Source organism: Ambystoma mexicanum, chromosome 13, assembly GCF_040938575.1.
Source record: "Ambystoma mexicanum isolate Mex_15411 chromosome 13, UKY_AmexF1_1, whole genome shotgun sequence".
In the NCBI taxonomy this organism is placed as follows: Eukaryota; Metazoa; Chordata; class Amphibia; order Caudata; family Ambystomatidae; genus Ambystoma; species Ambystoma mexicanum.
The window spans coordinates 203,291,658-203,313,940 of NC_090938.1; the positions used below are offsets into that span (position 1 = coordinate 203,291,658).

Here is a 22,283-nt window from a genome sequence, read left to right on the forward strand (position 1 = left end):
CATGGAGCATGAGATTTTGCATTTTAACAGGATTCCCAAGCCCTTGCACATTCCAGCTCAAGCATGTAAGCTCACCCATCCCAGCCACGCAATGCATACATTCTCACCTGTCGAGAAAGCCCCTCTAAAGAGGCGCATGTCAGGTCCCTCCTCAAACCTTGTCTGTGAATCATTAGAGTTTCTACATCAGAACTATGTGCATTTCGAACCCCCCACCTAACCCCCTGTCCACCACCCTCATCAAGAAGATGTATCCCTCAAAATATTCACCCCAACAAACTTTACAATGTATGGGAAGGGTGGCGCACGGGTAGCGACCCGGGCTCTACAACAAGCATTGAAATATGCAGTATTAAATATCAATATTTCTCCTAAGTTACAATGAAGAAAATGGTGTGCTGCAATGAAAACACTGTGAATATGATGCTGTCACATCCACCCATATTGACATGTACAATGAGACAGAGCACAATTGTCAGAAGATGGGCGGGCTTCAGACCAAATGAAGAGCGTCACGACCCAGCAGAGCGTTTATCCAGAAATGTCATGGCCTCCTGCGGAAGTGTAAGTCTTGCTGCTATGCTCAATTCGCAGCTTGGCTGGGTATAGCATTGCGTATTTCAAGCCCTGCTCGTGGAGCCTCCTTTTCACTGCCGGGAACGATTTCCTTGCCTGCTGCACAGCTACAGAGAAATCCGGGTAAATACGCAGCCTACTGGACCCTAAGAAAAGCTCCCCTTTTTCACGGGCGGCACGCAGGACAGCATCCATATAACGGTAGTTTAGTAATCGGCCAATTATCAGAGAAGGGCATGCTCCAGTTTTAAGTTTCGGTGCCAAGGATCGGTGGGCATGTTCTACTACAAACTGCCGTGACAGTTTAGGATTGTCGAACAGGGTTAGGATGGTATGTTCCACAAAGTCTTCAATGCAGCCGTCAAGGTTGTTCTCAGGAACCCCACTGATCCGGATTCTAGGATAGCATACCTGCCTATTAGTGGGTATGCTCCCATTCCATGAGTTTCTTAAGTTAGACCCAGCTATAAACTGTACATATTGCACATGTCTATTTTGTCATCATGGGTGGCCATCACATCCTTTGTCTTTATATGTTGTGTACACTTGCTGCCGTACTATTATTGTTATTCTATTTACTATGCCTGTAACCTTTACTAAGCGCCCCTATACTCCCGGGTCCGGAGCGCTATAGAAATAATAAACATAAAACATAAACATGATATCCGTTTTACTTTGTTGTTTTCTGCTTTTCTTTCTCTTTTTTATTCTTCCCTTTTTTTTGTCCTCCTTTTTTCAGAGTAACAGTTTTTGTTTATTGTTTCTTTTCCATTTTAGTCAACAGTGTATGGGGACTTTCCCCAATTATATATTATTAATCTTTTTCTCTTTTTTTCTTCTTTTAATGATCTGTATGATATTTGTATGTTTTGAGTGTTAAAAGTAATTAATTGTTTACATTTGTTCTTTTTTTTGTAAATGGCTATAACACTATAATAAACTTGCTTAGTTAATGAGAGGACATCAACTTTCAACTGGGAGACGTCATCTTCAACTGCTCCCACTCGGTTTCTGCTTTAGTCAAAGTGCGACTTGATGGAGCTAATTGTACCATTCATGTTAATCCAGCTTTGTATGGATAGCATAGAAACCCTCCTGCATGCAAGCCATCATGCACTGTGTTTCCGGGGCTCACTTAACTCCATAGTTTCCACCTCCGATATAGCGTTGCATGCAATTCCAAGAGACTTCGGGGCAGACTTTGCGTACATGTTCATGGAGCTCTGTTTCTTCCCAGGCCCCCTTTGTTATCTTAAATCTCTGGGCACACTGAATACTTTGCACTGTACCTATAGTTTGAATATATGTATGCTTATGCTTGCTATGTAACCTGTCTAGGTTGCGCCCTGATGCCTCCGGGCCCGATGGAGCGTGCTACAAATAAAAAACAATACACTACAATACACAAGTCCACATTGGCCAATCCCCCTGAGGGAGAGCATCACCACAACCACAAGGGTAGATGGGGCATACTGGTTCATGATAGCAGGGACCAGTCACCCCAGCATCAGCGCTCAGTAGGAAAAGCCAGAGCGACAATGTAAACAAATGTGCGCACAGTTCACCAGTATGAGAGGCAACCACAGGGCCTATGTGTCAAGTGTGGCCGGTGGACACACAACGTTCCTCCAGCAGGAGCAGGGTGACCTTGTTCAAGACTCACAGAGCACTGTCCATGGTATATTCACAATAGTCAACAAGGGGACTGTGCTGCCTCCGTACCACATGGAGCCACCATGGTATATATATCGGCAATGGAGTGTGAGCAACGTGGGGGTAGATGCATTCGAGGGCTCTCAGTGCTTGTCTGGAAATCATCAAGCAGCAATAAATAGTGCCTGTGGAACCCCATTCTGAGACCTTGGGGGCAAGCCCCTGTAGGAGCAGAAGGAGTGCTGGCCTTGCCTTTTACTTCACAACCTGTGGGGGTATATTCATGCTCAAACTGAGAGCCAGGTATCCCAAAACGACTGCAGGCACTTCACAATGCTCCGCCATCACGGGGCACCGCAATTAACCAGGTTCGCGCTGCAAGTGCGCGGCTCACCCGGTGCTCACAGGCACGGCGTCAGATTAATGGTGAATACAGGATGCGGGGGAGGCATGAAGGATCGGAGGGCATCCTCACAGAGGGAGATGGTATTGCAGAGCACGGCAACACTGAGGCAGTCTGGCCCAGCCACTCAGCTGTTTCCTCTTCCCCCGCTCAGCGCTCTCCACCGCGGAGGTCTAGCAGTAGCAGGCACGGTATGGCGGCGAGTGACCATTGGCAGGTTCAGAGGGCTGCCAGGTGTCCCCCAGCACCATGCCGCCTCATCCACACTCCACAGTAATCACCTTCCTGCGCCGGCCTGGCAGGCCGATGTGTGCCTTGGCAGTCCCCTCGGCGATGCTCACACGGTAGCTGCCATCTTTCGGCGCTGTGCCATCTTTCGGCGCTGTGATGTGCCAGAGCTTTGGTCACCCAGATTGTGCTGAATATGCAGTCTCACCTCGCCGGATCCTGGTCAGTGCAGGTCAGTGCCAACATGGTCAGGTACTCAGGTTGTTGTGTGGGCACCGGATGGGCAGGAGCAAGCAGCGGCCGTCGAGCACACCAGGTTGCCGGAGCTTTTCAGAGCAGCGGACATCTTAGTTTGTGCGGAACACTGCCCCCCCCTCACTTGCCAGGATTATTTAATGCTAGATTCCTGATTACAGCATAGGGAGCAGTGTTCTGGAGGTAGGGACGAGTGACAATCCCTCATGAGAGGTCTTTATAATTCAAAGTGATGCTTTCATAGGTTTGTGTGGTTGTGTTTGTCAATGCGAGGTCTATGTTAGGTCTGTATCATTCAGTGTGTGCTCTTTATCACTCATAATCACGATGTTTACGTTTTTTGGTCAGAAAATAGAAACTAATATACAAATAGATCTTTTCTTAAATTGCAATTGTATTACTTTATAAAAATCTTTTTGAGGATTAAACTCTTATCTATAATCTATTGTGTGGAAATGGATTCAAGAGGCCTGTAATTAATGTGATCTGGTCACCGCTCTCAAATGTTGAATCTGTTATTTCAGCTCAGCACAACTCATCACAACAAACAACCCATTGCATAATTTCAAATGAATGCAACTCGCTGCCTTTTTTTTTTTTACACAAAAATGTGTGTGTAGTCCTGAGGGATCTGGCAACCAGGGTATCCTAGAATACTAGCAACAAAAATTTGTCTGAACAGGTGGATCTACTTGAATTTCGAAAACCTCTGTGATTACCCATTTTCTTCTTTAAATGGGTTAAAACCCCTGTTCGTCCCTTACCCCCCTCCTGCCCCCATATTACCCCCTTATCACCCCCTCAACCCCCCGGCTGCAATCTGGCAATCCAATTCTCACATGAGGACCCAGCACGCATAGGGTTTTATCTTAGCCATACCATATCTCACCATGCCAGATGTTCCGGTGTGTTCTGTATGTGCCGCTGAATACTAGATCGGCTTGTCTAAGTGGATTCATCACTTTAGAGCTATCTTTTGACCTATTCACTAAGGGGTTGTACTGTATTGTTGTGTGCTGCCTTGATCCCTACTGCATGACTTTGTATCACATGGATTTGTATTGCATAGCCCTGTATTGCAGACACTTGTATTACATAGAGCTGTATTGCATAGAACTCAATTGCACCGAGCTGTATTGCATATACTTGTATTGCAAAGAGCCGTATTCCCCTGAGCCGCATTGCCCTGAGCTGTAGTGTATAGAACTGTATTGCATAGATCCGTATTGGATAGATCTCTATTAGATTGAGCCTTAATGCATTGAGCCGTATTGCACAGAGCTGTGTAGCATAGAGCCCTGTTGCACTGAGCTGTATTGCATAGATCTATCTTCCATAGATCTATCTTCCATAGACCGTATTGCATAGATCCGTATTTGCATTGAGCCCTATGCATAGTCCTACATGGCATAGACTTGTATCGCATAGACTTGTATTAAATTGAGCCATATTGCATAGAGCCTTATTGTCTTGGGCTGTTTTTTCATGGAGTTGTTTTTGAATGAAGTCAGTTTCGCAAGATAGCAGGATATGGGATGTCTGTGGTGGATGATTGCACAAACCTAATACCCATGTGCTTCTCCTCCCTCTTAGGGGGAGCCGCGGCTGTTGGGCCAGATGAAGGCAGTTTCCGCAGAGTGCCTGGGACCGACACTGGATGCCTCAACGCGCAATATCGCCAAGTCTCTTGCTTCACTTACAGAGATCAGCGAGAATGGAATTGGCTTCTCAGTGCGGGACTCGTACTACAAAGAGAAAGTGTCTCGGACTGTGAGCCTGCCAATCCGAGGCAATACCTTGTAAGTGGACTCTTCCGCAGGCTCTGTTTTCCTTCCTCCAAATCTTGTGCCCCCCAACCCATCAGCGTGTACCCCAAATCTGCACCTCACAAACGTACATGTATATAATGAAGTAAAAATGTGGCAGAATCAGATGTTAACTGCATATGTGTCCTTTGTCTAAGCCCCAGGCAATCTAGAGGCGGCGACACATCACCTTTAACTCGGAGAAAATCCTACGACCGAGGACAGCCTACTAGGTGAGTATATAAATCATCAGACCATTGGGCGTCTGCATCCTGGGACCACTGCCCCAGCCTGCAGGTGTTGGCCACGTGGTTCAAGACGCTGCCATGGCTGGTGACCACGGGTGAATTGAAGGGATTGTGGTCAGTCACTATGTCTGACAGTCACCTCTTTCAGTTGTTACTGTCCTTCTGCAACTTCAGATTTCTATGTGGCTAAACTATCATGGGTCTTCTGTGGTTGTAAGTGATCCCATGCATTGTGCAGCTTTTAAAAATTGATGCTTTTTATACTATGAGTATTTCAGATGGGGTAATTAATAGGCCTTCCATGTTTGTTACACTAGTAATAAAAAGCAGATTGCAGTGCCTTCTAGGACACTGGGGAATTTATTTGACATAACCATTTCTTTGACACAGCATTTAACTCTGAATCTCTGTGTGAGATCTATAATTTTACCATATGGAACAGGCCTGAGGGGCTGAGATTTTATTACGAAATATTTGAGCATTTAGGTTCCACAAAGATGTCCTGATGCAGACTGCATTCAAGCCAAAACATCTTTATCACCTTTGGCGATAACCAGTTGAACTTCAAAAAGCTCCAGATTAGATGATAAAATAGTAGGCTCTATCTCCCCTTTTTTTCTAAATGGATTGTTAGCATGTTTCAAAACCTAAGGGGTTTTCTAATTTGCTCTCTTTTTTTTTAGATAATAATGTTCGTTAATGAAAAAGTTAAAAAGGGCTCTTGTATCTTTAAGTCTCTTTTCAGATAGGCTGACCATAGTTACAGATGTTCATTTTGGATAGGTTGCTAAGCCCGGCACCTCATATTAAGTGAAACTTAAAGGGAGGATAGCAATGCCATCAATAAAGACTCATTTGTTTTTGGGGGGTGAACTTAATAAAATATTTCATTGGGTTTATTAGCTCTGGACTGACATGGCCTAGTTCTATAGAGACACGTAATGTTTGCTATGTTTAAATAATGTCCTTAAATTAAGAAATTGGCTTTTTGTGCATTATGAAATTCAGAATTTGTGTGCAGTTACCCCTTTGTATACAACTGGCTTTGCAAGAGGTTGCCTAATTAGTGGTTTGTGGACAGCGATACTGTTTGACGATGTACAGAAAATGTGGTAATGTGTGTGTTGCCAAATGGACTATGCTCAGAGATTTGATTTCTGTTCTACTTCTTTCGCCCTCCAATGCTGGCCTCCCATACCTAAGATTGGTGCAATATGAAAAGGATCATGTGTGCTCTATGGAATTCATTACTTTTCCACCTTAAAAGTGGCTATTACGGCAACACAGAGTCGCAGAGCTCTGTATTTAGAGCTGATGATTTGCACACCACAGAATATATACTCTGTCCATGATGATCAGATAAGAGCTCCTTCTCGATTCTGCGACCTACCTACATTTTTGGTCCTTCGATGTGCCTTAAAATCTTAAATATTTTCTTGTATGGACCCAAAATAGTTTGCAAGTTTTAGGCAATCAAGGACCCTGGTGAGGCCGGTCAGGCTAGGAAACCTCAATCAGAGGTCTGTTGCCTGCAGCGCTAAGATTGTTTTGGACTACTACTTCCATGACTCTTCACTAATGAATAAGCTGGCTAGGTTAGATGGGAGTTGTAGTCCACAATCCGGTAAGACAGAGGCTTCAGACCCACATTCTAAATTATGCTCCACTGCCCTCTACAGTCCTGATAGGTACCCACCCAAAGCATGATTTGTCACGCTTGTCACCGAGCACTGGAAATAGAAATAGAAAAGAAGAATGTCTCCTTCTGGCACAACAAACCACTCACGTTTAAAATAACAAAATTAAAAAGCTAACACTAGCTGGCTGACTTGCATTCTAAATAAATCCACATACCTTTTGTATTTGTTGTAAAAGGAGCAGAATTGTCCACCTTGCAAATCAACTCAAGGCACATGTTTAAAGTGGGACACTATTGGTAGGGACATCTCACTCTTCATTTTGAGACCTTTGCTGACATGTTGAGGTGTCTGTGGCAGGCATTTGTCCTGAACATAAAACAGGCAGCATCAGCGACAGGGAGGGGAATTATGCAATCTACGTAGTGTGAAGAACTAGGCTTTGAAATTCATGCACTGATGTCCCCTGGACTTCACATCTTCACGTTCCCCAACATCATTTTGTGTCATAAACCCATGTTCTCCCCTTTTTCTTCTTCAGGTCTTCGGAAGGCAATGGCACTCCCCCTCCCTCACCTCCCATGAGGCCACGTAATGACCGCAATGTCTTCTCCCGCCTTACCAGCAACCAGAGTCCGGGATCGGCACTGGACAAGTAAGAAATGCTGTGGTGATTGGGTCAAGGGGTAGACAACCACATATGAGGAGAGGTTTCTTGGTTGCGGTTGTGGTAACATTGCAGTTACGATATAGTGACTGTAAGATTCGAGCGGCTACAGTGAGTGGAATTATAGGTGGGGCCTTGGCTTAGCAGCAGTATTCGTTCAGGGGCAAAATACTAAACACTCTTGGTTTCATATTGCAGCTATGTGGATTATCTATGGCGGGTTTTTGCAATCTGCGGCTCTCCACATTTATTTGGCTACGGCTCCCATGATCCCTAGAAATTGACTAGGCTAGCCAGGGATGAATGGAGTTGCAGTCAAAAGTATTGCAGGCTTCGGATCTCCGGAAATATTGAAGTCCTAAATATGAACACTATGGCTCTTGATGTTGAACGCGGACTGGACTGAAAGTTACGTAAAGGCCCAAAACGTACATTCGAGACTAATGGAAGAGAATCCTTGTAGCAACAACCTCAGATGCTCTAGTGCTGAGTTTCTCGATTTTCCTATGACAGAAGTTCCCGAAGGGTCTTTGGACCAGCAGCTTGCCTTGAAGACAATTTGTATTGTGGATGGCATGATATTCTACTCTATTAAGGGACATTTAAATGACCACTTGGTGTAGGGAAAAAGGTGTCTGTGTACTATTTTATGTAAGAAGTAAGCAAGATCTTCATATCAGTATTGTCTTTGCAAACCTCTGCATTGTATCTGAATGCGCCTAGACATGGGTCAAAGGCAATAGCTACCAAATACAGATAATATACACATGTTCAATGAAGATGGAACAGGTTTTGAGAAATTCATGTGGCAGGAGCCCTGTAATGGAAGATGTGTTTCACAATTCTTTTTAAGCTCGGGGTCGTCATGATTTTTTTTTTTAGTAATCTTATATGGGCCAAAGTGTGATGTGAAGACTAATCGTATGCAGGACGTCTACAAGTTGATCAAAAGATGCTTGCCAATGACCAGTAGGAATGGCAGAGAATTGGTCATATCCGAGGCTAGCCACCGTGCCGCCAGTCTTCTACTTTCACCAGCACAGGGGCAATCCCACAATGGTCTAGTCTCTTACATGCCCATGAGAGCCCCTTTACAAAATGTTCAAGTCTATTCCACCCCTAGTCCTTTGGTCCATCATTATGCATCCCTGTAACTAATATCCCCCTTTTCCACTCTTTTTCCTCCTTGCTCAGATGCTGTTAACCCCTTCCTGCTTCATGACCTGTTCTAATTTTTCTTGTGTCGTCTGTGTTTTTTCTCTCCCCTAATCCTGCTAATCTTCTGTCTCTAGGTCGGACGACAGTGACTCCTCTTTCTCCGAGGTTCTGAGGTATTGCATTTTCTGTATTTACAACTAACCTTTCAGTCTCTGCCGCTGCATGTATGTATGTGTCCAGGGCCGGCCCTTCTGCTAGGCGCACTCAGACGTTTCCTAGGGCGGCAAACCCAGTGGGGGCAGCAGAACTGGAAATGTGTAATGGAAAAAGAACATGCTGTAACAAAAAATTAGGAGGAGAAAGGAAGGGAAAGTGGGAGAAAGACAGCAGAACAAAAATGAAGGAGGAAGGGGGATAGAGGAAAAGCAAGGCAGACAGAATGGAATGGCGAATGGAAAAAAGGAATGGAGGCAATGTGCTTTATTTCCCAGTTTGTTAGTTCGCACCATACCCATCCTATTCTGCCTTCTCCTCTTGCCTGCGTTTTGACCCGCTTTCCATTCTTCTTCTTCCACAGATGAAGGTCTAGTTAGCAGATCAATGAAGGCTTGCTGAATTATTTTATTTTTGATTGACCTACACTTTTGTGTATATTTTTAACCAAATTTGTAAGTCTGATTTTACCACAAAATGCGCAGGAGTTCCTCCGCACCATCCCATATGCCCCACACTCACCCCTACTATATACCTTCTCTCAATTTACCATCTGCATTTTGTGGCAAACAAAAGGTGGAAAATAATTCGGCAAAAAGCAATCTGGCAAAAGTGCAGGTCCCGTCTCACTTTCCCTCTCTTTCGAGCTCTGTTTTCACTGTCATGTGATTCTGCAAAGCTGTCACACTGTGTCAATCTCAACTCAAGTGCTTCTTACCATGCCACTACCTTGTCTGAAAGAGTGCCTTATTGCGCTTCCAGCTGGATTAATAACAGGGTATTTACCCACTTTTGCTGGTGAGAATGAAGGAACAGCCAATTGAGTTATGTGATCGTGGGGGCGGGGGGGTCACAAGAGAGAAAGGAACTTAGATAGGAGAAAAGAAGAATTGAAGGGAAGAAAGCAGGAAAAAATTATGCCGGGAATGAAAGAAGCGAAAGGGTAAATGTAAAGGAAGGCACAATAAGGAAAAAGAAGGGAGAAAGGAGGAAAGAAAGGTAGGAAGGACGGGCGAAGGAAAGAGGTTGACATAGGGTGAAACCTAGGTACAATGTCCGGCATTCAAGGCTCTGCCAGCTGTCACTGCTTTGTAAGCGGAATGGAGCTTTATGTGTGAGTACTTGGGAATGTTCAGCCAGGGCAGCAAAACCTCTAGGGCCGGCACTGTGTGTGTTTGTGTGTGTGTGTGTCTGTTTGTGTCTGTGTGTGTGCGTGTGTATGTGTGTGTCTCTTTGTCTTTATTGTTCGCGTCTACCCTGTACCGCCTGAAACCAGACCGCCCTCAAAAAGGGCAATATCCCTTTTCGAAACTCATCCAACGTGTCAGGTGACCTGAATGCAGAGCGGAGCAAATGTTCACATTACACCGGATGCATGCGATGCTGTATGACTCCATCAGTGTCAAAAACACATAATCCATACCGAGGGGCTGTTTCACAAAGAAAGAGTTCTTGCTCAAGAGTGAGGGAGCCCTATGCCTGGGAAAAGTAATACCTTGCGCTAGCATAAGTATTACCTATTCACAAAAGTACTTCCTCAAAGTGGAATACGCCTATGCTGCGGGGTGAGACATCTCTTGAGACTGCTTGTGTGACCTGTAGACATTTCACCTTGTGGCAAAGATTTCCTCCGAAGTATGCCATACGACTATTTATACATTTTAAGATGCAGTTCACATTTGATTATTTTCTGTATATTATTATTATTATTTTGGTAGGAGGGGTACTGCTGTAAAGGGGGGCGGGGAGGAGAGGGGCGGGTGGCATTTAGCAAGTCACATTGCGCGGGGGGCGACGTGATGGCCTAGGTGTTGAGAAAGAGAGACTAAGGGCCTCATTACGACCCGGGCGGTAAGGGATTACCGGTACTGGTAAGGGCACCGGTACTGGTAATCCCTTATCGCCCTATTGTTCCCTTTGCGGGTCCTCCCTTAACGGCTGGTAAAACCAGCCGTTAAGGACGGGACCCGCAAAGGAACTTTAGAGGTAATAACGGTACAGCAATTTGTGGTACCGTTATTACCGCCTTCCCCATTCCCATTGAGCCCTATGGGGGCTAAAATGGGAATGGGGAAGGGCCATGGTGAATGGGGAATTACCGTCCCCGCCAACCTTGGAATGGGGCGGTAATTGCTCCATTCACCAGGGCAGAATCGGAAAGGTTTTGGAGGCAACCATGGCGCTAATAGCGCCAGGGTTACCTCCAGGGTTGTAATGAGGCCTTAAGTGTGTAGTTCCCAAACCAGTAAGTAAAGGGACGCTCTATTGGCCGCCATTTTAGGTGGATTTCTGGCACACGATGGGTACTTTGTGATGCCAACTCTGATAGGGTTCCGAGGTTGCTTGGTATGCTTCACATTCTTTGCCATGCTATAGTTCAATCCCTTAGCAGCACAAGACATGGCAGTCCATGCCCTGTGCCAGGCCTCTGTTGGTCAGGTCTATGCAGCACCCTCGTTGGCTGCGGCTGAAGCAGTGCAGCTGTTTTTCTGCCACTTTTTACCAGTTAAAATTGTTTTGCCACTCAGGCCCCTCCTCCAGGCCATAAATATTGCACCACTAGTCGGTACGCGTACTCCAGCGGACCTATAGATATTCCACTAAATACAGCAATCATAGGTGTGATTACTTCCCAATTTAAGGGTACCCAAATTATCCAGCTTGGAAGAGAAAAGTCGACCCTGCTGGGATTCAAAATTGTGAAATGCAGTCAGGCTCTATGCCTAAGGTGAGCACTTTAACCCCCCCACCTCCCAAACATACAGTCCACCTCGTTGTCCCGCAATATTCTAGAATGCGACCCCAAATCTAATAGCAAAAAGAACGAATTACCAGCATGGCCACTGCAAAAAGGTGCATCTTTAGATGAGTGAATGATCTTGGGCATATTTGCATCAGGACATTGTGCAAAGACGCAAGCGGGGACATGGCACGTCTCGAGAATATGCCCGGGCTAGTGTGATAGCACCAGTGAGGACCAGTTTCTGCTTATTTCTTCCAAGATGTAACCCTGTCAGTGCCGGGTATCTCCTGGGCACGATCGGAGGCGTCAAGAACGAACACGTGTGCATGTGCAAACGTATTTTGCGCATGTGCAATTGCACTAGCAAAATGACATCCATTTGCACTGTATTTGCACTTCATCTAATGCAAGTGCGCATGTTCAAACACTATGTATGGCAATTGCATCTGCATTAGTGCAACTACAGCATAAAGACATGTCAAACGTGTAATTGTGCATGCACAAACTGCATTTGCATACACCCACATTTCATTTATGCATACGCATTTGTACAGAAAACCAAACCCACTTGCTTTCTTTGCCTCCTTGTGAACTTTTGGCCTTTTTAGAATGAACGTCTGTTAGTAGTTGCTGTCTTTCTCTGAACTCAATAACATCCTGAGTCAATATCTCCCTTCTCATGCATGCATTGAGGCAGAGCAACCACTGACATGCCAGTCATGAAGAAGGCACGACCGCTTTAGGTCTGGGAAAACCTGATGCTGGGCCACTTTGACTCATTAAACCTTGAGGCAGGACCGACGTTTCTTAACAACACCGCCACTAAACAACACTGGCACTAAACAACAATGCCAAGAAACAATTCCGCCACTTAACACCACTGCCACTAAACACCACTGCCACTAAACAACACCACCACTAAACAACACAGCCACTAAACAACACCGCCACTAAACACTACTGCCACTAAACATCACTGCCACTAAACAACACTGCCACTAAACAATACCGCCACTAAACATCACTGCCCCCAAACACTACTGCCACTAGACAACAATGCCAGTAAACACCACCGTCACTAAACAACACTGCCAGTAAACACCATTGCCACTAAACAACACATATATTCTTGCAATGCAGCATTAACTTCATCTGGGATGTCCTGGACCAATCTTTAAGCGTTCAGTACAGAACCTTGGCGCACCGCATCAATCTCAACATTCTCTAATGTCAACTGTGCAACCATCCCTGCAGTGGCCAGTGACATACCTGTCCCCACTTATGGCATACAAAGGCAAGTTCTTTTGATGCATCTATCTGTGGATTTCATATATGTTGCCCCAACCTGAGCATCTCAGCACTTGTCAAGATGACAAGACATCCAGACAGTGAGTCGAGCTAGGTCGTAATCAATAACACGACAAAAGGGGACAACAACGAAAAGCAGCAACCTCAATGGCATCCCAGCAAAACGTGAGTAGTCATGCGTTCACATTCTTCTTGAACGGCATCAGTTTCCGCCAGACCTATGTTCTTGAGGGAGTGTTTTTCCAGAGCTTTTGACTCAAGGACAAACAGGTTCTAACTAACCTAGAAACTCTCAGCTTTCTGGTTATGGCCAGGAGTGTCCGATCCTCTCCTCGCAGAGTCCTAGTTGGGGAGGCGTGGTACATGGCTGGTCTATGCGCCTAAGATAGGTCAGAGCGGTGACAGTCCTTGTTGTAGAAAACATAGTCTGCAACATAACCTTTCATTTTCTCCAGACTGGAAGCCGCTGCTGACGAGCCCGGGCTGCTATATATTGCACTGACTCTTAATTCCAATCCATCATTGAGCCTTGTAGCCACTTTCCAAAGTTACGTGTGTAATGTATCTGGAAGGCTCTGGCAGCACGAGGAACACACATCGATTCACCAATGTTCACCAATTTAAAAGGGTTGAGGATGAAGTATGCAGAAGGAACTGGAGCATGTTGTGAAATACGCCAAAACGTTTGAACTTGTAGTTTCATTGAAACGTTACTACCAATTAGTTTAGCCATAGTTATCTGATACCGTAGATTTTACCGAATCCAATTTCACCTACTCAGAAAACTTCAATTGGTTTTCTTCGAATTGGTTAGGTAACTAGGTACATTTTAAACCATAGATGGGGTTCGGTAAGGGGATACGATAAGGCAGGAGGCTTGGGGGGTCTTGGGGTCTCCCCCTGCATAATAAAAATAAAATATGAAGAAATAAAATTCAAAGCTTTCTCCTTTAGGTGAAGTGGATTCGGTGAAATTACAGACATTCGTAGTTTTCATTTTGGTTTACCTGAGGATGGGAATGCCACGTGGCACTCTTTGAATTCTTTGTTTGTGATATTTATTCTTGTAGTCTTCAACATTATCAACAATTGCCTTAATGGACTGTGATGATGATGTTCTTGTGCTTGTTAATTCCTAATTGAATTTCCTTATAAAGTGTCACTTTTTGGGCTCTTGGTTGATATTAACCTCAGTTGAGAGCTTCAACACATGTTTCGCTGCACTTGGCACCATCTTCAGGCAGAGTTTATTAGAGGTGATGATTTCTGTATCTTTGTGGAAGATTGAATATGATTGAGGCATTGGGCTTTGTAATCCTTCATGGTGGATATTTCTTTTGGCAGGTATTTGAATTTACTAAGTTGTTAATGCAAGTGTGTGTTACCGTCCGACGGAACGGCTAATCGAATGAAGACGTGTGCCCACATTTAATAGAACAAATCGAACAATCTCAGGGTAATCCAACTGAGCCTTGTTGATTACTCTAGTCCCATGTTTGTTAAATCAGTGTCAATTCAACCTTTTTAGGTAATCTAATAACAATGAGTATTATTCTGCCCATGCAAGGACACCTGAAAGACTCAGGTAATACAGCACAGTAGCCATCTGTTAGATTGTCGAATTCTGTGTTCAATTAGTAATTCTGTCCTATTCAGTTACTGTTACTTGGGACACATCCAGAAGCCTAATAATTATCAAAGAATAACACCCCAAGCTTTTGACATACCTGAGTTCACTAAAAAGTGACGCAGGGGGCCATCAAATTATGGCAAGAGGCTTCTGTGCGTGTATTCTGTGCCTAACCTTCCCTTACCCTCTGAAGCACTCCCTTGTGAATCCTCTTCTCAAGAAACCCACAGCCGACCCCTCCTGCTCGGCTAACTATTGCCCAATCTCTATCAAGCCTTTCCTGGGTAAACTCCTGGAAAAGGTGACCATCTCCCACTTTAACCTCCACACTGATTCTGTTGGCTGTCTCCATGACCACCAGTCTGGCTTCAGAGCAGCCAGAAGCACAGAAACTGCTGCCTTGAACATCCATGAAGACCTGCTCTACAACTTTGATTCTAATCTCCCCTTTGTCCTCATTCAACTTGATCTCTCCTCTACCGTTTACACAGTCACCCATCCTGCTCAACCATCTCTGTGATGACTTGGGTATCATTGATCAGGCCTTGGACTGGCTGACCTCTTTCCTCTCCAACCAACCCTCCCAGGTCCAACTTGGGTCTTTCCTCTCCTCTATCTCACTCTCCACTTGTGGTGTTCCCCAAGAGTTTAAACTCTCTCTCCCTGGCTTTTCAACCAATACCTGGCACCCCTCGCCCACCGGATTGCTGCTCTCTGCTCCAACTTTCAGTGCTGCGCTGATGACACTCAGCTTGTTTTCAAGCTCCCCTTTGCCACCTCCTCTTCCTCTCTCATCCCTGACTGTCTGTCTGCAATCCAGCAGTGGCGCGCTGTCAACGACCTCTGCCTTAATGCCAGTAAAACAGAGATCCTCTGCATCGGCACACCTGCACCTTCCTTTCCTGTCACTCTCTGGCTGGCCTCCTTTGGCCCTCTTCTTACTCCCACCTGTGAGGCTAAGAACCTTGGGGTCATCTTCGACTCTACGCTTTTCTTTTCCCCACACATCTCTGACATCTCCAAAAAGTCAAACTACCAACTGCACCTCCTCAGGGGTATTCTTCCTTTCCTCTCCTTCTCCCAGAAGCTCACTGTCTCTAGAGCTCTGGTTCTCTCTAGGCTTGATCATTTCAATAGCCTCTTTCTAAATCTGCCTGCTACTACTCTCCGCCCTGCGCAACTCATCCAGAACAGCACTGCAAGACTTGTCCTTGGCCGCAAGCCCTGGGATCGTATCTCTCCAGCCCTGAAATCTCTTAATTGGCTCCCAGTGGCTGCAATGATTCAGTTCAAGACCCTCTGCAATGTCCACAAGGCCTTCTGGGGTCTGGGTCTGCATAACCTTGAACTCTCCCTTTGGAAATACCTTTCTACTCAAGCTCTTCGCTCCTCCGCTTCCAACTCCCTCAAGGTTAGTCGCCTCTCCAAGGAACGAGTTGGGGGTAGATCTCTTTCTTCAGCTGGGGCCTCCCTCTGAAACACCTTCCCTGCCTCTTTGAAACCTGAGGAGAACCATCTTGGGTTCTTGAAGCACCTCAAGACCTTCCTCTTTGCTTCTGCCTTCTCTCTCCCTCTCCCTTGCTGATCTGCTTGTTTTACACTGGGCTCCTGGCTACCCTCTGAATTACGTGCCCAACTCCCTGCCCACCCAGCTGCATACCAACACTGCCTCCTGGCAACCTCTGCACTTGGGGCTGTTTCTGCAACCCTACAGTCCCCTTAACTGCACTTATCAGACACCTCTTATCTGCGGTAAATTGTTGCACTTTCCACCTGCTGGCTGCACTATATGTTGTTGTTTTTGATCACTTGTCAGCACTTTCCACTCCTCCCCCTCTTGCACTTTGACCTTTCCCTTTATAGTTTAGTGTTAATGTTAAAGGTATTTGTATGGCTCACTGTCATCACCGGAGTGGTCCTCAGTGGCTCTGGAGGCTCTGAAAAGGTGGGTGTGAAAAAAAGGAGGGTGTGGGGGGGTTAGTAGGGTGTAGTGCAAAAAGGAAAGTGAGAGTTGTGATTTCCTGTTGGAAGCTTCAGTTCGGTTTACACCGTTCGCTGAGCTTAAGTGCGGTGTTCGCGTCGTTGCAACTTCCCATGTGCCTTTGTGAGTGATTATGTATTATTAGTCTCTTGTTGCACTGTGGTGAAGTATGTGTGTATTGCTGTTCAGAGATGCGGTTGTGTGAGTTTATGTATGGGAAGTGTATACGAAAAGTTGAGGTTCTAGAGTTGGGTTAGCAGGTGTTGGTATTGTAGTTTGGCTGCTTATTTGGTAGGAGTGTTGAGGAGTGGCTTTTTTCTTCTGTGTTACTCTAGTGGTATGTCTACATGGCTGATGTTGGAGTCTTCCCTGCCATGGATTGGCAATGATTGGGATAGAGTGTTCTGGTCACTCCCTAACTAAACTTAGGGGGTTCTTAACCTGCCTATGTTTCCTATGTGGCCATGGGTTGTTGGGGTGTTCTCCCCAACCCTCTGGTTAGGGGAGATTAACTAAGGTCATGGATTAATCCTTAAGGTTCTTGTTTCGCGTTGGGCGCATGCTTCCTAGTCGTTTCCTTCTGGTTCTGGAACAAAGATCCTAGTTGTGAGTATTTTCCTGAATTCCAAATGATCCCTTGGGTTGCCTATGTTTTTTGGTAGGTGATTACAGGTTATTGCTGCCAGGTGAGAGAAAGATGATCCTCTGAATTTTCTTTTATTGTATTCTAAGCGAATGTCGTTGCTTGATCAGAGTGGTCTTGTCGGACGGTAGACAGTTATTTTCTCATTTAGAAACTCTGCTTTTCATTTGCTTTCTGCAGCTTTGATGTAGTTGTTCAACTCCACTGCACTTGTGTTGCCATTGTTGGTCAGTATTTCCATTCAATTTTCCCATTTACTGAAGTAATTAATTGCAAATGAAGTTGATTTGTAAAGAATTGAGCATTTCCTTTGTTTTATATACTGTGACGATTGTGCATATGGATGTTGTGAGATGCAGAGAATGAAGCTCTTGAGACACTTGAAACACACTGGGGCTATTTCTGTCTTCTATTGGTGAATTGATATGTCTTTCTATAATGTAATATTTCGATCTTGTTGGCATCCAGCTTTCCTTTTCTGTCTCTTCATTTATCCTGCCCCATGCCCTCTTCTTGAACCAAGACACTGACCCTTATTAGGAGTTTGCCGGTACCGACGGGTTATCGGCAGTCTCGCCTTACCGTTACCAGCGTCCGATATCTTGGTGTTACTGGGATATTACGGGTGCGCGGCAATGGCGGTAAGTCCCGTAGGACTCCATGGAATGGGAACCACTGAATCACTAGCACTGTTGTGAACGGTGCCAATGATTCCGTGACTTCTCTGCTGGTTGGGGCCAGAACTCTCGGCAGGTCAGGCCTGACGATAGTTCACTGCTCCTACCAGCAGACTCTGAGAAACAGCAATTTTACCAGCATTTTTTCTGGACTGGCTTTCTCCAAATGAGGCCCACTGACTCTCGATGCGACACTTGGCCAGCTGCCACAGCCTTATCATGTCTTACCAAATCCCTAACACAAACATATAATGTCCTACAGTCCGGCAGATGCCACTCTTAAAATTGCTAATTAGAAGCCCTAAATTTAACCTCATGTGGGTACCCCAAAACTAATAATGGGAAGTTCTGAAACAAACTTAAATAATCTGTGGGAGGACCTACATTATACATTCCTACATTAATCGTATAATTTGCAAAAAGTCACAGAGGTAATGAGAGCCTGTGTGAAGTTTTGCTGCCGATTCTTCTCGTTTCCAAATAGGAACCTTTACGCCGTCCAATTGGAAATCTTTCATGGGTGTCAACCTTAGCATCACCCATTTGGAATCTTGCTTTAACACAGATATTGTGTTGTGAAAACCACCAATTAACCATGCCTTCTAGTCCTGTGCAAATCTCTCCACATCCTTATGTCAAATGGGTGGAGCGGTTTATAGTGAAAAGACCGGGAAAAAAAATATCGAAAAAAAGGTCGAACCAAAAAATCTCAAAAAAAAAATTCGAATTTTTTTTCAATACGTTTTTTTTCAAAATGGGGGGTTCCCCCCAACCCCCCTTTTTTCATTTTTTTTATTTTACCCCTTTCTTTTACTTACCTGACCCCAAAAATTCATATAAATAAATAAATAAAAAATTCGATTTTTTTTTTTCCGATATTTTTGTTATTCGATATTTTTTTTCGGCCTTTTGACTGACCACCGGGTGGAGCTATACAAACTTTATACCAAATGTACATTTTTATTCCAAGCATAACACAGCAAATCGAAATCCAGACACCAATATCAACACCATTCTTAATGGCCAGTGGGAAGCTCCTGCACCACCGAAAATATCCAATGTAAAAAAGTACCCCCACCAAATAATGCCCATGGAAAGTCCTGTGTGATTCCTAATGTCTCACTGGAGGTTACTGCACCATCCTTGTGTTGCTGGATCAAAAGTCCAACACCCATGTTACAGTGATCTAAAAGGAAGATGGTAGTGGAACCTCATGCCAACTACTGAAAATGATGTGTGTTATTTATATAGCACTTTCGCCAAAGTACATATTTACATAAAATATAACCAAACCGAGGTTGCTACTCATTTATTGACCTTAGAAAGATGAAAGGCTGAATTGGCCTTACTGGGATTCGAACCTGCGACCCTCAGTTCACACACACTTCGCACCAGCGAGCACTCGTCCCACTTGAGCTATAGTACCAGCATAAAACACGAAAACAGTGTGTTGGTTCATTGAGAGACGAAGAATTATGCAACACATTTTCAATTCATGCATATGGCTTTTATTATTGTTTAGCTGTTGTTAGATTATTGTATCTGCACACTTTAACAATCTCTCTTTTCCAATGAAGGGGGGTGATTAACCCCATTGGGGGCTTGAAGGGCGCCCGGACAGCCCCGTTGCAGTGCGTCTCGGTGGCAGAGGGACACTCCAAGCCGGTTCTCTGCCTGGATGCGACGGATGAGTTGCTTTTCACCGGATCCAAAGGTAAGTGTTTCCCAGGAGGAAGGAACTCTGTGGAAGGGCTCAGTAGATGAAGGATGCAGCGAGTTGAGTGTTGATGCATGACCGAATCCCTCCCAGACCTGACAGCGAGAGAGAGGAAAGCCAACGTAAGTTATGTTAAGTTATTCCCAAGAAGCATAGGAATTGAAAATATGCCCTACGTGAATCCACTAGGTGGGAGCTGCTAACTGGAGACCCCAGAGAAGGTAAATCCACCCCTGAGGACATCACTCCTCACTTGACCCTGAGTCTTAAAACCTCATTCATTTCATTCTGATGCCATCAAATCTCTTCCCTCTTCTATGAAATATCCAATCATTGGTCACTCATTCACTCCGCTCTCAGCTTCCTAATCATTTTATTCCCTTCTTCGTGTTCTCCGGTTTCTTTCTCTCCCTCATTATGCCTCCTTCCCTTCTCTTTTCAGCCCCCTACAGATGTCTTTCCTTTCTCCTGTCTTTAACTTTAGTTTTACTTTTCTTCTCCCCCATTGTTTGAAGTGTGCCCTGCGTCATGTTGCCTTTCCTTCTTCCCTTACAGTTGCACTTTTTCTTCATCTTCTATAAACACCTCCCCCAACTCCACTCTGTAAGGATCTCATGGTGGCAACAATAAAGACAGACAGTTCGAGTGTTTTTATTGAACTTTAATAATGGGTGAGATAAACGCCTAATCTAAACCTAAATCTAATTTGGGAGCAAGCCAAGTCCACCAAATAATAATAAGGCAGTCCTAGTGGCGTCTGGTCATATAAAAAAGGGCCTATACTAAAAACTATTGTCAATCCTTACTACTAAATTACAAAAAGAGTGTGGGATAATGTTCACCATAAAAGAAATGTGTTCACCATTGAAAAGTCAGGATGGTATGGCTGGGTCTCCCTTCCCCATGTTTTAAGCACGGGACAAGGCAGGACCTCTGAGCACAGCACACTCCTGGGCCTCGCCAGCATGAGGTTCACAGTTCAGTTCAATGATATCAAAACCTTCAGAGGCTAAGTCTCTTTCCTGACATAGTCTCTTGCCTTGGGAGGCCTGCTGATTCACAACGACAAACAAACAAAAGTTCTCTCTGTGATCTTGCACCTTAGGTAATTGCTCTTTGCCCACAGGCTCTCCCTCCGCTGGGGTTGGATCCTCTTTGCAGTTTGGGCCACCCTCCGTCGTGTTTACTACGGCCTTTCTCTAACACAGTTCATGTATTGTGCATCCTCATCAGAAAGCAGTGTTTTCCTTCTCCTACCTTTCTTTGGGCATCCCTCTGTCAGGTTCACACTTGCCTCATTCCACAGTTCATGGAAAGCAGGGTTCCCTTCCCGTAGCTTTCCTCTGGCAGCGGGTCAGAGACATTCAATTGTACATGGGATATGATGTGACCCTTATAGGACCACTCTGACGCCTCTCTCTACCCCTTCCCATGGTCTTCTGGTTCTTGTAATTCAAAACAGGTCTCGGTCAGAGTCTTTTGAATGAGCACCCATGTGGCACCGGACCCCTCTGCAACTGGACCTTAACTGGGCTTTCTTAAAAGTTCAAATACACACACAAGTTCTTTCTATTTTAAATTCCTTACATTCACAATGTTGCTACTTGCAACCTTAGGCTCAATACAGTTTGGATTTCTATCAGCGTCCTCCGACTCGCCGGCTGTGCTGAACACGTTTGTTTCTCTGATCTCTGGAGTCAAGGATAGTACCTCGGTAGCCTGCTTACCTCTCCACCTGCGTTATCAATGCGAGAGGCCCCCGTGCACCGTTGATATCTGCTGCTTCGCAAGCCTGCTGTAACTCCCGGTATTACGATTTCCCGTTCGGGAGCTTTGCCGGTTTGAGTTGCAAAGGGCAGTTTAATCCTCCCTTCATTGTTCTTCCAGGTCTCACCGTCTTTCTTCTCTGTTTGAACTTCCAGTTTGGCGTAGCTGTCTCTGGTTTGATGTAGCTGCCTCCTCATGCGTTCGGCCTTGCTCGAAGTGTGCTCTGCCTTTTATCCCTGTGGGGAAGGTAAAGGGCCGTCAGGTGTGCGTGGTTACTGTCAATTGTCTGACTCTGCCTGATCTATGTGTTGGGACATGTCAGGTAAACGGCTCTGGTGTTAGTCCATTGTCTGTTACCCTGTAAGAAAGTGTTTGTGTGGGAAAGGTGGGGGGGGGGGGTAGAGCTTCTAAATATCATACAGGGTAGGATGGGGAAAGGTGCTACAGGGAAGGATATATCACGTCCCAACCCTCAGTGTCCCACTTCCACTCCCTGAATACCCCTCGCCCAGGTGATCCCCCCGCACTGCTCCACCCCCAGGAACTGTATCCAATAGCGATGGCCGTGTACTGGTTACCTGGATGACAGATTTCCGGGCACTAGCAGGTGAGACACCTTCGGGTTTCTCACAACTCCTACCAGGAGAAATGTGGCCCTTTCTCTTGTGCCTTGTTTAGAAATCCCAGAGCACCTCGCCCCTTTCATACCTCATTTCTTAATATGCTTGTTTCTGTGCTTTTATAAGTTTATCTTCAATTTGCCGCACTCTATGCAAAATGCTCTGCAGCGTGCACAGTGAGGCCAACCACTAATGGCAGAAGGGTGTTATACAAGACCACTTTCAATATCAATATCAATTCCCTACTTACATGCACACAATTCCTTGACTAAAGGGCACCGTAATGAGCATCTTTTCAATCCAGTCATACCGGATAGTGGGGCTACATTTGACAAGGCTTTCAACTCTATTCCC

General features: G+C 45.2%; 1 protein-coding gene across 3 annotated transcripts in view; it reads left to right on the forward strand.

Moving 5' to 3' along the window:
* KIF21B (kinesin family member 21B) overlaps positions 1–22,283 on the forward strand; it is a 414,008-nt gene that overhangs the window by 340,850 nt on the left and 50,875 nt on the right. For 2 of the 3 annotated variants that reach the window (XR_011282930.1, XM_069633645.1), the window contains exons 25-29: positions 4,709–4,914; positions 5,079–5,153; positions 7,347–7,460; positions 8,765–8,803; positions 19,403–19,539. Coding sequence is in view for 1 of the 3 variants with exons in the window: in XM_069633645.1 (XP_069489746.1) it covers positions 4,709–4,914; positions 5,079–5,153; positions 7,347–7,460; positions 8,765–8,803; positions 19,403–19,539 (571 nt within the window). In the remaining 2 variants the exon portion in view is untranslated. The remainder of the gene's footprint in view (positions 1–4,708; positions 4,915–5,078; positions 5,154–7,346; positions 7,461–8,764; positions 8,804–19,402; positions 19,540–22,283) is intronic. The other variant, XR_011282931.1, reaches the window with a different exon arrangement.